We start from the raw sequence: 16,534 nt of genomic DNA, 5'->3' as shown, positions 1-16,534 counted from the left end.
ACTTCAGTGTACATCAGTACATGGGGAGCAAAGGGTTAGTAAGCATGGAGGCATCCAGTCATATGTCTTGTGACATACATTTTTCCAGCGTGAATTCTTCGTTAAAAGAACCCTTGATGTCTCACAGCTTGTTACCAAATTGGGCCTTGACTCTTAATATAATTTAGATGAGTTTAAAATATGCTTCTAAGAAAAGCTGCCTCCACATTTATAAAAATTGTATACCATAATATTAGGGAGAAATCTGCTGCTTGTTTTGACAAGTTTAATTTTTTTAGTATCTTATGAATATATTTTAACATGCTGCTTTAGGTTTGAATCAGCTGTACTGCAGGAGGAAAGCAACATAGTTGGATTTCTGAGACTATTCAATAAATTGCTTGCACATAGCACAGCAGAAAAAATTATTTCTAACCTTTCCCTAAAATTTAGGCTCCTTTTATAGGCAGGAGGAGTCACTGGAAAGCAGAACTAATGGAGACACAGTGGCAGAGATGTATAGATGCTAAATGTAGAGGGAATCATTGCAATCATGTCATTTACAGGGTTAACCCATGGTTCCTGTGTAGCTTCCCTGGCCATCCTTAGAGCATCTTCCAGACAGCTCCAGCATGGATGGGAGCTCACCATCCGGAGGGAGGCTCTCTCCAGAAGTGGGGAGGCAGAGGCACAGTTTCTCTGCTCCTCCTGCCCCTCCCCAGCTCCCTCTTATCTCCACCACTCCGTTATCTGCCTCTGCAGCACACATGGGGCTGTGATATTTCATGAGACATGATAGAGAGTAAGGACCTGCTATTCGCCTGCTATTCAGGCAAAACTCCCACTGGCATCTCTGAGCCCTTAAATAGTACAGCATGTTGCAAGTGGAATTGTTTATTGTGTTCAGTCAGAGCCGGCTACAGCCAGCTCTCACTACTGACTCAACTACACGAAATCTCGCCCTCCTGTCATCCCACACCACAGCTCTCACTGGGCCCAGTTCTGTTTCCACTTAAATGTTGGAAAAAAAATGGAGTCAGGATTGCTCCACCATCTTCTTCTGAATCTGGGCACTCTTGAAAAACAACAAGAGAGCCTGAAAGATGAAGACAGCAGGTCAGACATGGTGTTGGTGCAAAAGGCAGTGTGATTTACACAGCCCTGGCAGGCAGGGATGACCTGAGCCCAGGATCTGCTTTTCCTATAGCTCACCCCTCTAAAATCAGCCCATCAAAACCATGGAGTAGCGCAAGGTGAATATCAACAGCAGGATTTGATCCCTAGTGGGTCAAACAGATAAACTGTCCCCTGCTCCCTTGCTCTGTGTTCCAGTAGCATCCAAGCAGAGCTCCTTGCTGTAGATTTATCCCCAGCCATCAAACAGTGGCTGGAATTAGGACCTACAGGTGTTATTGCAGTTTATTTGGCTTCATAAATTACCCTTGCATCCTGATTCACACACACCACTTGGGAACGCTGCATGCAGCAGGTTGTTTTCTCATTTTAGCAGTGTAAAAATTCATCTAGTATCTCTTTCTTGCTAAGTGCAGGTAGAGACACACTCTTGAGTGAATAGGATATGCTCCACTTGTGAAGTGTAGAAGCAGGTCAATAGACAACTTTCAAAAGGAACCATTTAGGATAATTAAGCAGCACATACACACCAGCAAGAGTTTATTTTGTATTGGAAGGCATGTGGTTAGGGAAACAATAGCAGTTTTTTCCCTGGAGAATGTTAATTAAATTGAACACCCTGGAAAACTGAACTATTCTTACCACAAATCTATAAATCAAACTGTTCTGTTTGCTTAATATAATGCTTTGCTATTCTAGTCACACTGAAGTGGGCCAGCCACACAATGCCAAGATATTTCCATGATGAGCACATTAGAAACACTGATTGACTATAGATCTTATGGATGTGAGGCCAAACCCGTATCTCATTTACTCCAGAATAACCAAGATCAAAATCTGGCCCACGCTGTTCAGATTAGTACATAAATAACATGAAAGGTTTGTGAGCTCTGTAGCAGATGCATTATGTACTTGTTATTTGTGCTGTAGAAGTCCCTGGCAACTCCACTAAGGCACCAGGACTCTGCTGTGTGAGGTGCTGTGCAAATACAGAGCAAAAGGATTTGTCTTTCTGCTTTGCCAAAACAGCTTGAAAATACCTGTGAGCAGATATTGACCTCCCCAGCTTCTCTCAGTGGAGCGAGGGGGCAGCACTCTCTGATAGAGGTACAGGAGGACAGGCAGTAGCAGCATGGTCTGCTTGGTCCTGTCTTCTCACAGGCTAAAGGGGCTCTTTTTGATAAGATGCATTCTAACTCTGAAGCTCAGACTCCCAGGTTGTATACCCAGGGGCCAGCCAAGTTTTCATCTGAAGTAAACCAAATTTCCCAGCCAGGCTGAGGCTGCCTGCAGGGGGTTTGGCCAGCTCAGCAGCAGGCCCTGAGAGCATCACCCACAGCAGGGCTCCAGTGCCATGGTGACCTCAGCTGCCACTCAGATCTGAATCACAAGACACATCAAAACAGACTGCACACATGGCATAAACCTGGTAAAGCATTTTCATGTTTTCTTGAGTGGGCTGTGACTCAGATTCCCATGGAAAACCCTTGCATGCAGTTGTTTCCCTTCACAACGCAGTTGTTACTCATTGGAAGAAAGGGCATTTTAGCTCCAGCCTCACAGCTTGTTATCTATGTCTCACTTAGATGCTAAATAGAATTCAAGCAAGGAAAAGATGCAAAAACTCAGGTTCTGAAAGAAACTTTGCATGCACTGAGGAGATTAGTTTGATATCTGGCTGTGTGTTCTGCAAAAGCAGTGCACATGGCTGAGCATGTGTCCCTGAGACAGGGGCAGGCTTTAGGAACAGCCACGTACAGAGGAACGGAGGAGCCACACCAACACTCACGTAGTAAATCGCTTGCTGCACTAATCAGCAGTGGATCAGTGTCTCCAAAAGAGATTCTCCTTCAATGGAAGTGCTCCAAGAGATGCATAACTGGGAACGGTCCCTGTGGTATACAGCAGATTTTCTGGGCCTTGGTTGCATCACAGGTTTTATATCAGTCACCAGGGCAAAGATAGAGAGACCTGGGCACAAATAGCCATGGGAATATGTAGTGCAAGGCCCACACTTGTCACCTGAACGCCTTAAACTCACCTGTGGCATGTCTGCTGTGCCCTCAGCTGAAAGGGCTCTCACTGTAAGGTCACCTGCATGGCATCCCAGCACTGAAAATAAAGTCTCTGATACCAGTCATGACACAAAGCAGCCTCATTTATCACAATCTGCAAGCCCTGCTCACTGGAAAATCAAAGGAGGTGACTTCTTCCACAGATCACAGAATGGCAGCTGGAAGTTTTGCACAAATTCCTGTGTTCTTTTCCAAGCAATGCTCACTCACTCTCTTTCAATGATACCTCATTTCTGGGCTAGAAGTGGAAAAGTTTCCAGTACTTGACCTGATGGGTCCATTCAGAATAGCAATCTTATCTTGAATTAATAAGTCTGGGTGACAGTGGATAGGCAGGAAAAGACAGATATTTTGTGTCCCTCTAGAAAACGGAGAGCAAGTGACAGTGTGGAACAGGGGCTACTAATAGGTGCAGAGCTCTTTCACAATTTACTGCCCTTAATTTATTAGACAAAATGTAAAACCTTTATTTTAGAGCACATAGAGTTACTGATTTTTAATATATAGCCCAAATATGCTACATTTACCCACTGGGATGATTTAGCTGCTACTGGATTGCAGTTATCACTTTTTAAAAAAAAAGACAGTTCTTCTGCACTAAAATAGTGTCATGAGTTGTACATAGCTGGAACTTTCCAAAACGTGCATTTTAGCCTTTCTGAGCGAGTTATTTTTGATCCTGTCATGTATGAATGTTTTGGGCTTTCTCAGAAGAACTGCAGAAATACGTTATATTAAGGGAGAAGTCTGGTATAAATCACACTTGTTCAGCCAGACATCAGTCACATTACAGGAAAAAATGAACACTTCTTTCATTATTGTGTCTGACCCCTCCAACACAGTATTGTCCCCGCTAATGAGCTGAACATTTTTGCTGATTTGTTACATGTAGCAAATATAGAAGCAATGAAACCCATCTGTGTAATTTATTCATTGATTTGGACTTGAATCCAAGTGTGTTCTAAGTAGCTCTTGTCTGTTTGCATGCGTGTGAGAGAGAATAGCTCATCAAAAACAAAAAAGTCTTACACTTACCTGCTTGAAATATTTATGAATAACGGAAAATACCTTGGATCTCCTCCTGTGCAACCCAGCAGCCATTTCAGAAATGGTTTAGTGTTGAGTAAGGGCTGCTGGTCTCAGCCCTATATTTGCAGTAAGATCAAAAGATCATTTTTAGGGAGGTCTCCTGATAATACTTTCCATTTCAAAAATAAACAAATAAAAATATCAGGGAAGGATGGAAGGCTGCAATAAAACATAGCAAGCTCAAACACACTTTATGTCCCCTGTTTAATGCTGAAAATATACATTGTGATGGTAGATTTGTGCATCCCTTATGACTTCAAATTTCTGTAAAACAGTTTTAATTAGGGGCAGTGTCACTGCTTCTACCCTGAGCTCTTGAAAACACTGCTGATTCCAAGTCACCTGTTAAAAATCTGTTTTCCTTTAAGCTACCCAAGGGCCTACATCTTTTATTTCAGAGATAAAGTAATGTTGTAAAGGAATTGCTTTAAAACAGTTGTTTTCAGCCTGTTTAAGTTTCTATTTCACATCTCCAGCCACTGTGGGTATTTAGTTCAGGATCCAGGGGTTGTATAAATCCTTCCACACAAACATTCCCACCTGCACAAGCAGGACAGCATCTCTTTCTGTGCTTTTTTATGAATGACAGAGGGAGGTTTATTGAGCAAAGTTTCTGGAGGGGTGAAGGTCTGCATGTACATCCCAAACTTCCTGATCACACAGCTGCCTTCTGGATGGGAAATGCAAAGGCAGAGGTGTTGAATGGTGCTCCTGCTCTGCAGACACCCTCTGGTTCATAATTCCTACAGTCTGATGCCAAACCTTATGGGATCCAAATGAAGGAAGGGGAGAAAAAAAATAAATTTTTAAAAAAAGGAGAACAGATTAAACCACGGAGCACATATTACACTCAGCAAATGGAGTAACAGTCTGATTGAACACAGACAGGGTTCACCCAGAAACCCTTCATTCTTTACAAGTGGAATATTAACAAGCTGACCAGGTCTGAGGTAAGTCAGACTTTTTCTCCATTCTGCATAATAAACAAGATTTCTTGGTTTATTTTTTTCTCCCCAGATGGAGTTCTGGTGGCAACAGATTAACAGGTCACCGGACTGGGTCTGAGAATTGCTGCCAATTACCTCGTCTCTGCTTGTTGCTCTACAGTCTAATGGCATCATTTAACATGCGCTTCTCTCCCCACAGCCCAGTTGGTGACACCCAATAAACAGTGTGATTGATAGATAAGTCTGCTTGAGGACGTCGAGGGGGAAGTGGGGCTCATCATTTCAGGAGCAAATGTCCTTTCCCCTTCCTTTTAGCTTCTTCCCCATCCAGGCAGGGTGAGCGGGAGCCTGGAAAGGCAGCTTGCTGCGGGGCACGGAGGTCCTGCCATCCATCCTGCTCAGCCGGGAGCAGTGGGGCCCCGGCCCGGCCGCTCCCGCTCGCACCGGCTCCGGATCTGAGACCCCGAGCCTCGGCTCTTTCCCCTCAGACAGCAATTACGGCGAGAAACATCTGAATCAACACAGCATCATTTACTCACAGAATCGACAGCCCTTCCACTCGAACTGGTTTAAATTAGTCGACGCCACATTCTTTTCCGTGTGTTTTGCTTTCTGCCTTTTTTTTTTTTTTTCCCCTTTAAATAGGGATATATAATTGCAGTATTTCACCCGTCTGAATGCGGAACCGGCCAGCGGAGGAGACGGAGAAGCGGCGGCCACGGCTGGGGTGGTGAGCGAGGGAGATGCGCTCCCAGGAGATGCGCACCCGCGGGCGCTCCCGGCCACCCTCCGCCCTGCGGAGGGCTCAGCAGGTGCGGATCCCGGCCGGGCTGGGCAGTGTTTCTCAGCCCTGGCTGCCTCACGGCAACTTACCTTCCGGACATGTGCAGATGGAAAAGTGGGGACATTAAAATCAAATTACAGACGTGTACAAAGACAGAGCCCTTCGCTGGCAGCAGGAATGATTAAACGGAGCAGCTCGGGAAACCTCCTCTATGAATATTTCATGTGAAATGATGCGATCCCCCCCAAGATACAAGAGCCCTCCTTAATTAAACTGGTGTAAACGTTGCCATTTACTCCTCTTTTTTTTAAGTTACGGGGAGGAGCGGGCAGATTGGACGAGTTTTACCCTTGTACCCGAAAAAGAAGGAGCAGCACCTTTCCACGGGAGGGGGCACCTGGCCGGGGCTGCAGGTCCCGCTGCATTGAGCGCATCCGCGGGGTCGGGTGCGGGGACAGGGACCCTGGGGCGACACGGGAGTCATTGGCTGGGAGGGGCGAAGCTTAAGCGATGGTAAAGGAGGGCAGGAACAAGCTCTGCGCCCGCATCCGCCGGCCCCGAGTTCTGCCGCCCCGTATCTCCATCCTTTCCCCGCGGTCGCCCCAACAAGGTGGGGACGAGAGAAGGGTGTTGGCCCGTGTCAGTCCCCCGTTTGCTGCCGCCCAGCTCAAGGCCGCCCCTCGCCCATCTTTCACCCTCGGAAAAGGAGCCCGAGTGGCTCTTGCTGGCAGAGTCACCCCCAACACGAGGTCCTGCCCACCCACGGACGAGGCCGGGGAGGGTCGATTCGGGGGGCTGCGCCCCACTCCCGACAGCGGCAGCGCGGCTGGGGGGTCCCTGGCAGGTCCCGGGGCTGAGCCTCCGGGAACTTGGACGTGCAGCTGCAGCGGTTTCCATGGCGATGAGCGGGGTGGCAGCGGGAAGGTGGTCCCCGACACGTAGGACACGGCTGCCCACCCCGGGCAGTCCGCGCTCTCCCTTCCTGCCTTTCCAAGTGCAGGATCGGGCCCTTGGATAGGAGAAACACCCACTGGCGAAAGGAAAAAGGCCCCGGCAGAGCGGCCGCCCTGCCCGCTGTGCCCGGCGATGTCCGCGGGGCTGCACTGGTGGCACCGCTCCCCGCCCGCCAGGACCCTCCGCTTTGCCAAGCGGGGCTCTTTGGGGGTCGCCTGGGTTTGCCAGGGAAAAACGACAGAACCCACGGACCCCAAGCTCTCAGGGCTTCGCCACAGTGATGGGAAGAAAGCGGATTTCCGACAGCCCTTGACTGTTCTAAAGACAAATTGGCATGAATCTCCAAGTCGGCCCGAAGCTGAACTCACGACTCTTCCCCAGACTCCTGACGATGTCCCTGCGACGGTTTCATTCAGTCCCACACGGGGATCTTGGGACCTTAGCTCCTTATACATGACATTCCTTCCTTCCTTCCTTCCTTCCTTCCTTCCTTCCTTCCTTCCTTCCTCTTTCTCTGTCTCTCTTTTTTCTCTTTTCCCCTATCTCTTGAGTGTATTTTTTAATCTTTATTTCTTTTTCTCTTTTCTTTTCCTCTCTGTTTCCCTACAGATTTTAGTCAGTTCATCAACTTCGATCTGGCTTCCTGTTATTTTGCATTCCCCGGGAAATGAAATAAAATAACGTTATTCTTATGAAAACACCTTTTCATGGTTTATTTGAACAGCCTTTACTCTCCCAAATCATATCTTCCCCTCTTCTCCCTCCTCCTTGATTCTGAGCAGAGACATTTGGCAGCCCACGGGGAAGCAGGTACGGTGTGGGCTTACAGATCACTTCAAAAAGGCAACGTGCTTACCGGGACGAGGAGGGTGGCACAGGAGATAACTCTCTGAAAAAGGTTTTAAAATCATATTTGGAGCCTAAACATCCCGTCACAGCAAACGTCTCCTCTCGATACACGTCTGCCAAATAAAATAGCCGTGATCGCGTGGATTATAAAAGAGATCACAGAAGAGTTTATCTGGGAATATCTCAGTCTAGAAACCCACAAGCATGCACCTTCTTCCCTGCCTCTGATACCCACTTGCTGATCTAAAGATAAAATAACAGCCGTGCTTGTATTCTCCGGCCTTGTGGAGAAAGTCAGGACTTCGCGCTTTCTGTGAACACAGCAAAACCACAAAAAGGTTGTTCAAATACCGATTAAAGCCATGAGTGTAACTCCACAAAAACACCGGAACTCAGCAGCTTCTCACGACTCAGGCTTGGATCGGCTGCTGCTTCCAGACATGTGGGACTTTGCAGATGAGTTTCCACATCTTATGTAAGTTTATTTGGGTCCAGGTCACCAACACTCATTCATTCAGACAACAGTTTCGCTCAGGGAAATTGTTTCGAATTCTTAATTCCTTTTTTTTCCGCCCCTTTTTTAAGATTCCTTTTTAAATGAAAAACACGATTATATAGGGGAAAAAAAAAAAAAAAAGGCGGGGTGAAGAGGAGCATCTCTGCTCTTCTGGGCTATTCCTTTCCTGCCTGGAAATCGCTGAAACTTTCCAGAGCTCCGTGTGTCAGGCGAGAGAGAGCGGAGCGGGGCAAGAGGGGACTATCAGTTTGTCCTTTCCTTTACAGGTAGAGGACTTTTAGAAAGGTAAATCCAAGCAGGAGTCTGGGTAAGAACATAGTTCCCTGTGGGGCGGCTCTCTGCCCCGTTCAAGCCCCCAAGGAATGTTTTCAGGCAATGCAGGAGGCAGGGAGATCCCCCGCTCCCACTTTATAGCCAGGCTGTAAACGCCTCGCGGAGGTTTACTCACACTCAAACGGTTAATTAAGAAAACAATAAAGGTCCAGCTTAAACCAACAAAAACCAAGCAGCTCCGAGACGGGCTCCCACTTTCCACACGGCGGCTGCGAGCCCCCTCCCCGCCCGGAGCCTCCGTCCCTCTGTACCCTCTGGATGAGGGCTGGGGCTGACCGAGTGCCCGACCTCTGCATCCTTCTCTCCTCCTACGGAGCTGATGCTTCTCCTCTCACTCCCGTCTAGGAGGAATCGACACCCAAAGCCTTTCCCGTTCCTTCCCTCAGCCCAGATCCGGACCAAACGCAGCCGGGACTCGATTATTTTGGAGTCCCCTCCCCAGAACGTGAAGGAAACAACCACTCGAGGGAGGGTGTCCTGGGATCTGTGCGAGAGCAACCCGGGGCGTGGGTGTGGGGAATGTCCCCTCCTGTGCCCGGCCAGTCCTCACCACCCCGAGCGGAGGACCAGGGCTTTTCTACCTGTCCAGGATAACAGGCCGGGTTTCTTCCCATCTCCCAGGGATGGAGCAACCATGAGTGAGAGGATTGTGTGCCTGAGAGCTCCTTTGCTTCCCCCAGCTCCTGCCTCTGCCTGCTCCTTATTATTTAACTGTCCCAGTGAAAAAACCGTCCAGTTCTTCTGTCTGTCCAGCCTTGGGGAAGGAAGCAGGATTAACACGGGGGAGGCAACGTGCGGAGCATTGGCGGAAAAGCGTGGACTTTGTTTTAAGACATCAAAAGGAAAGACAGAAAAGGATGGACACTACCTTCCAATACACTTTAATTGGCTGGTGACAAAAACTCCGGGCATGCTCTGAATGTGTAATTACCCCCAACTGAAAATTCCCTATCTAATTTGATATTTGGTGCTCAGCAGAAGCTAGCCTTCGTAAATAATATACAAAGTAAGAAACCTAATCCAGCAGGCTAGAATGTTTAATTCATCATTATGCGAGCTAATTGGAAGGTGATTATATGGTAATTGCTCATTAGTGGTGTATATTTATCGCTGTACCTTATGTCAAGGCCATGGGAATTGTGTAGAGTCTGTTCTCTCATTTCAAGGATCAGTTTCAGAAGCAGGAGCAAAGCGGGCGAGATCAAGTTCTTCCTGACGTCAGGTCCAGCCGTGGGCGATGCAGAGCGGGTCTATAAATGCTCTCCCGGAGCCCCCTCAGCAACCGGGGCTCCAGCCAGGCCGTGCGGGGAGATGGGGCTCCCGAGGCAGCAGGGCCGAGCGTCCCCACGGCGGGGACAAGGGGAAGGATAAGGATGAGAGGACGCAGATCCTGCCTTCCCTGCTCCGGCCAGGGCAGCTACCTGCGAGGAGGGCTGAGCCCGGTGCGGGAGGGGTGCCCGCAGCATCCTCCCAGCCGTGCCTTGCGGGGACACCCGCGGAGCTGGGGCGGCCACGGCTCCCCCCGGGGAAGAAGGGTCCGAGGGGGCACCTGGGGGGTTCGCTCACGGCCGACGGGTCGCCTTCCCTGCAACAGGCGCTAATTGCAAAAGGTCAATTAAAAGCGAGCGAGCGAAGGTGATTAATGGCCCTTTCGATTTCAAGCGTGGGCCACGGGCTGGGCTTCCCCGGCTGCGAGTATCCCACCAGGAGAGAGGCTGGCGAGGAGAGAGGTTACGGCTCGGGGTCAGGAGGTTCTCTAAACTCCCTCTTCCCCCTCGCAGCGGGACCCTTTGGAGAAGTAAATCAATGGCTGTATTAGCTCCGAGCAGTTATGAACTGCTGATGGACACGGGAGCAGGGGCTGGGAGAATCCTGTTTATCAGGGAATCCGGCCCGAGCTGCCCTGCCTGCTTCCTACGGGCTATGCGGAGGCTGGGTGCTAATTAGGGGGACCGCTGATTTCCGCCGAGCCCTCACAGGTAACAGCTCGATCCATCAGAGGAGGAAGGTAAATAAACAGCGTTTAAACACAGCAAAGAGGGGGTTCCAAAGGCCTCCGGTCTCACCCCGGTCCAGTGGCAAAGAGAGGGCTGCGTGGGTGCGGGCTTGCGCCGCGTGGGGAGTGCAAATCCCAGCGGTGGGAAGCAACCCCGGCTGGGAGCCGCTGGCTTAGTCCGAAGAGAAAGGGTTAAAAATCTAAGGCCGGAGGGGTCAGATCCTGAACGCGGAGCCAGCAGAGCTGCGAAGGGTGGGGATCCGGCCCTCGGCCGGTGCGGCAGCGGCGGGGACCCCGGGCTGAGCGGGGCCGGGGGAGGCGAGGGGCGGGGGCGGGATGCGCTGACCTTGGCCGACGGACAGAGCAAAGCGATGGAGGAGGGAAAGCACGCAAACCCGGCCGCTCCGGTCTGCGGCCCCGCTCCCGGGGCGCTGCGCGGGACAGCGCGCTCCGCTCCGCACCCGCGGGCGCCGGGCAGCGCTTCGAGGAGCGGCCCCGGGCCGTGGGGTGCGGGGGGTCCCCGCTCGTCCTGCCGCCCCCGGGGGGCCAGAGGGCCAAATCCTCCGCGAGGCACCGAGGGCCGCGCGTCCTCCGGAGGGAGAGCCGGCCCCCGGCAGCCGTCCCTCAGCTTTCCTTCAAAAAAGCCGTAAAAATCCGCCCGAGACTGCAATTCGCCACCCGAAATCCACTCTCCCTCTCCCGCCCCTCTCAGTTATTTAATACAAAATGTATTTTTAAACACCCGCTCGGATAGCATCTCGCCAATATTTATATTTCCAGGTTGCCTGGCATCCACTGTCCCACATTAGACTCTGCCTCTCTCTCCCTCTCTCTAATCCTGCCACTTTAAATAGATGAATTAATAAAGCAAATGAGGGTCTAATAAGCTGACTGTCCTGCCTATTGAGGCAGGGGGAGAGAGACTAGAAAGTGCGCCAAATTTGTTTGCAGTGGATCAAGGCTAGCCGCCTTTGCTTCACTTTCTTTATCTTAATTCCGACTTGAAAAGATATAATTATCTAGTTTGAACAGAGCTGCTATCAAATCCTTCTCTAGGCAAGGCAGGGGAGAGCTGGAGTGGATTGCAGTGTTCTGAGCCGCTTGGTGCAGCCGGAGATAGGGAGTAATGAAGTTGTGGAGTCCTGAGATACAAAGGGCATTAACCTCATTAGCATGAAACCTTTTCTTCTAACCATTGTGGGACCCTTTCAGACTCCTAATCCCCCCTATTTTCAAAGCTGGGTTTGTAATAAAGCTTTTAGGGTTTTTTTTTCAAAGCTAATGGCATTCTCTGAAGATTTTATTGCTGTTACGCTACATAGGACGCTTAATTTTTTTCCCCTCTCTCCCTCTCTTCCCTCACGGTTAAAAAAAAAAAAAAAAAAAAAAAAAAAGAGGGGTGGGGGGGAGAAGTATATGGTTCCTGCAGAAATAAGCCTTTTATCAAGATGGGAAACAATTTCTAGAAAGGCCCAAGTCTGCTGTTCGGCCGCAATCCGTTTAATGTTTGCCCATTTGCCCGGGTTTGAAGTGGAGAGCAAGGCAGCTTGGGCGAGTTCAGGGAAAATGTGCGTCCTGCTTGGTTTCCAGATCTGCATCATCAGCTGTTCGAGGAGGGAAGAAACGCGACGAGAAGTTTACCTTGGGAATAGCTCTACTAAATAATTAGCCTAGGTTTAAATGGAAAGGACTGCATTGCGACATGCGTCCTAACCCTGACTGGGCCTCTCTCATATTTGTAGCACAAGTGAATGGAAAGTCACCGGGATTGTATAAGAAGCGATGCTAAAAAAAAAAAAAAAAAAAGATCGGATATTTAAAAAAAAAAATTAAATTTACATAGTACCCGATAGAGCCAACACGTGCACAGAATGTCTAATCTTAACTTTTCAAGGCAATATGTTTAACAAAGCTCGTATTTTTGCGATGCATTGTAACTTCGCCTTATCACAGTGTAAAGGGTAGTCAGATTGTCCTAAATTATGTCCAACTAGCCCCCCTGGATCCACGGATTAAGAGATTAAAGGAGACCACTGGGCAATGCCTCCTCTTTCCCCTTCATATTCCTGGTATGATAATTGCCTAAACTGATTTGCACTTTCACAAAAGCTTGCAGGATTCTTTGTAGCTCGAACAGAGCAGACGAGGTTTCTCTATCAATGGAAATAAAACTGATTAATGCAGTCTATCAGGCTAAGGAGCAAATGAAGCATGAAAAAACAACTGTGCACCCCCAGAAAACCAGCTAGTTTCCTCAAGGACCCAGAGCAACTTTTTTACTTTTTTTTTTCTTTTTTTTTTTTTCCTTTCCCCCTCGTCTTTAATGTCAGAGTTTTACTCTGTGCCCAGGATCGCTCCCTGAGAGCAGCAGGGAGAGCAGCAGCTGGGGCGCAGCCTCTGCTCACAGGACCTGTTCCTCACCTCACCGACCTGGCCAGGAGATAGAAAAGATGGGGGAAAAGACAAAAAAAAAAAGGAAAAATTCTCTCTCGCTAAAGAAAACAGATATTTTTGCCGAGGAAAGCCCCTCTCAGCAGAGCGCGGCTGCTGCGGACCAGTTTCACCATCACGAGCGCGTCCGCGCTTCAGTTTCTAACCAGGGAAGGGGCTGGGTTTGTCCTTGGGGGTTTTGGTTGGTTGGTCGGTTCTGTTTTGGGGGGTTTTAGGTATTTATTTACAGCAAGTGCGCCTCTGCGGCTTGTTTTTAGAGGTCTATTTAGCAGCCAGCGAATACATTAAGAAAATGTGCCTATGGCCGCAGGAATGCGCGGCGCGGCCGCGGGGGTTCAGCAGCTAAAAACAAGGCGGTGTGGGGGGAAACCATAGGTTTCCGAGAAATTTGGGGGTGAAGGGGAAAAGATATTGCTTAAAAATTTAGGGCATATTGATAAATCTTTATTGACAAAATATTGACAATGACATACTTCTTGGAAGTATATAGTGTGTTAGAATTCTAACAAATTAAACACAAAACACAAAAATATTTACATTCTGGTATAGGAGACATGAAGGAAACATTTGTCACTTTTTTTTTTTTTAGTAGCTCTATGATCTCGGAATATTATAAGGTCAGTGTTTGAAAATTGACCCAATGAAAATGGCCATTAGGAAAAAAAAAAAAAAAAAATCAATCCGTGATTTTCAGTCCCTTTTCTCTGGATCCTCCCAGCCTAGAAGGTGTCCCCACCGCCAAAACTGGTCGCTGGGTTTGCGCTTTGTTAATCTTAAAAAAAAGTAATCATCATCCGCTTTTGCAATGGGGATACAGTTTGGGGGGGGAGATAATTTCATTTGATTTTTTTTTTTTTTTTTTGGCAGCAAAAGTTATGACCAACCCCACCCGCCCCGGGCGCCCCCCCCGCCTTTCCCTCCCGTCCCTCCCCTCCCCACCGTGTTTGTCCATCCGGAAGGAACACTATGCTTTGTTACTGCTACTTCATTTAGCTTTCACAAACACTTTGACGCCAGAAGTTATCATAAAATGTTTACAGACTGCACATTTCTCGTAAAATAAAATTAAAAAGCACACAGAACCTGTCTTAAAGGGAAAAAAATTACAATTCATTTCTGTCTTTAGGAACCGGAATAATTTTTTCCGATTTTTTTTCTTTTTTTTCTTTTTTTTTTTTTTTCCCCAGACGGCTTTACACATGCAATTCAAGTTTCTGAAACAGGTGTGGGTTTTGGCTGCTTATGGAAATTTCTCTTTCAAAGACGGAAAAAACTGTGAAGTGCAAAATGTCCTGTAAGGTGTTAATTTTTCTGGTTTGGTTGGGGGCTTTTTTTGCTTCTATTTTTTTTTTTTCTTTTAAAGATTTTTTTCTATATATTTTTAAATTTTTTTGACGTTATGTTTTTAAAAGTGGACTGCGATAAACGGAATACCTGTCAATCACCTCGTCCCGGTGTTTTGGCTTTGATTGACAGATCCCCTTTGCCAGAGCGGTGCCGGCAGTGCCACAGTTCGGACCCCTCGCTGGCTGGCCCTCGCTCGCTCCCAGCTCCCTCCCAGGCAGGAATCGTGTTTTGATGAAGATCTCCGTGTCCTTCCTCGCACCGCCACGCTGGGGGGGTGGGGGGGGATGGTGAGCCTTTAACACTTTCGGTTGGTGGGGTCCTGGCTTTGAAAAGTCCAAAAGTGCCAGGTTTTAATCGTCCGACGTGACGTCGATTTCCTCTGGGCTGGCTTGTTTGGTGGCGATTCTCCACCGGTTAATGTGATGAGTCCCTTTTTTCTTCTGTTGTGAGTCTGAACCTTCTTCTTCCAACTTTTGCCGCTTAAACTTTGTCCGTCTGTTCTGAAACCATACTTTTACCTGCGGGAGGAAAGGCACCGGGCATTAGTCCGACCGCCGGCTGCCCTGGACCTGCGGAGGCGCTCCGCGCCCCGCTTGCTCCGTGTGCCAGTGGCACCGTGCGCCGCCCGTAATGTGCTCTGTCCGTAGCGTGTCCCCGCCGCTCCGTGCCCTGCTGTCACCGCTGGCCAGCCTGGCGGGGGGCGACCAGAGCCGGGGCACCGCTGCCACCCAACCGGCTGCGGGAAAGGCACGGTCAAGCTGCCCCACGTCCCCCGAGCACTTCCAGAGCACCCACGCGTGCAGGAGCGGGCAGCACCGCCGGGGGGATGCGCGGTGCGCGCACCTGGAGCTCCCGCGGACGCGTAGCCCCGAGCAGTGCCCAGGTAGCCCACGCGGGGAGCACGTAGCGTGGTGCTCGCCCCTGGGCTGTCACCTCGACGGCCCCGCCGCCCGGAGAGGCTCCGGCTCCTCGCTCCTGGCCAGGTGTCCCACGGCCTCCAGCCCCGGGAGAGCCACCGGGGCTGCGGCGAGGAGGCCGGGCCGGCTGCGGGGCTCCCACCTGCCCGGCAAGGCAAAGCAAAGACAGGGCCTCGTCCGTTCTAACGGGGCGGCAGGATGGGGCTAGGGGGTGGAGGCACGGGATTTTTTCCTCTTGGAAAAGTGAATAAAATGTACGGAAAAGCCCCGAGTAGAAAAACGTTCATGGCTCCCCGCAGCATCTCCCTGGGACGCTCCGTCCAGGAGCGATCGCAGTGCGGTGAGACCTGTAAGTGGCATCGTAAATATCCCCTGATTTTGTTCAGCGCCGCGTACATCTGACTGAACCATCCAGCAGCTGACTTCAGTGCTTTAATTACAGATAGTATTGATCTGAGAGCTATCTCCAGGGCTGGCCACACTCCTTGTAGCGTCCAAAGGTAAACTTTTTTTTTTTTTAAAGCAGTTTAAACTCTGGTTCTGTCTGAAAGTGCCTGATAAAGGCCTCAGCAAGGGGGGGAAAGGGAATTGGAGCATTTTAATAAGCTGGTTTAACCCGCTTCGCTGCCTCTTCAGAACAGAGACCTGACTGGCCGGACACACATCTCCGCTGCATTTTCATATTCTCCAAAAGTCCCCCATTAAAAAGCTGAGCGGGGAACAAGGGGTGAGTTTAATTTGCTTTTAGTTTGCTAATTGAAGGGGAGGACGGTTCATTTCTGCACGCTGATCTCCCAAAAGGGAGCTCATTTGTAGGGGACTGGGGGTTTGACATCCGGACAAAAGACCCCAACCAGCTTCGGAATCAAGCAGCACAAAGACCACCTTAAATACAGCTTTCCAGTAGAAATAAGCCTGTGACCGGTCCCTTGTTCGGGGAACCTCATAAAAGTGGCGATCCCTTTTTATTGTTTTGTTAGGGAGACATTTTAAAACAAAAGCTCCAACCTCTTTATTGCTTCCCCCACGAAAAGGAGTTAAGAAAAAAAAAAAAGTGTTACAACTTAATCCGCCCAGAGAACGCTGTGTTTACTGGGAACTTTGAACTAGGCTGAGGCTGGGTATTTTGGCTTTTTTTTTTTTTTTTTTTTTTTTTTTTTTT

The 16,534-nt window shown here is 49.2% G+C and overlaps 1 protein-coding gene across 1 annotated transcript in view; it reads right to left on the bottom strand.

Annotated features, from left to right (window-relative positions):
• Positions 1-14,229: 14,229 nt before the first annotated feature.
• The window catches only part of EMX2 (empty spiracles homeobox 2), a 6,651-nt gene continuing 4,346 nt past the window's right edge, over positions 14,230-16,534 (bottom strand). The window contains exon 3 of the mRNA XM_042019424.1: positions 14,230-14,973. Within this exon, the coding sequence (XP_041875358.1) occupies positions 14,806-14,973 (168 nt within the window). The 3' untranslated portion in view covers positions 14,230-14,805. The remainder of the gene's footprint in view (positions 14,974-16,534) is intronic.

The sequence above is a fragment of the Corvus kubaryi genome, unplaced genomic scaffold (genome assembly GCF_017639235.1).
Source record: "Corvus kubaryi isolate FWS band 111438036 unplaced genomic scaffold, C.kubaryi_AGA036_p1.0 138, whole genome shotgun sequence".
Classification (NCBI taxonomy): Eukaryota; Metazoa; Chordata; class Aves; order Passeriformes; family Corvidae; genus Corvus; species Corvus kubaryi.
This window is presented reverse-complemented; position numbering and strand designations above follow the sequence as displayed.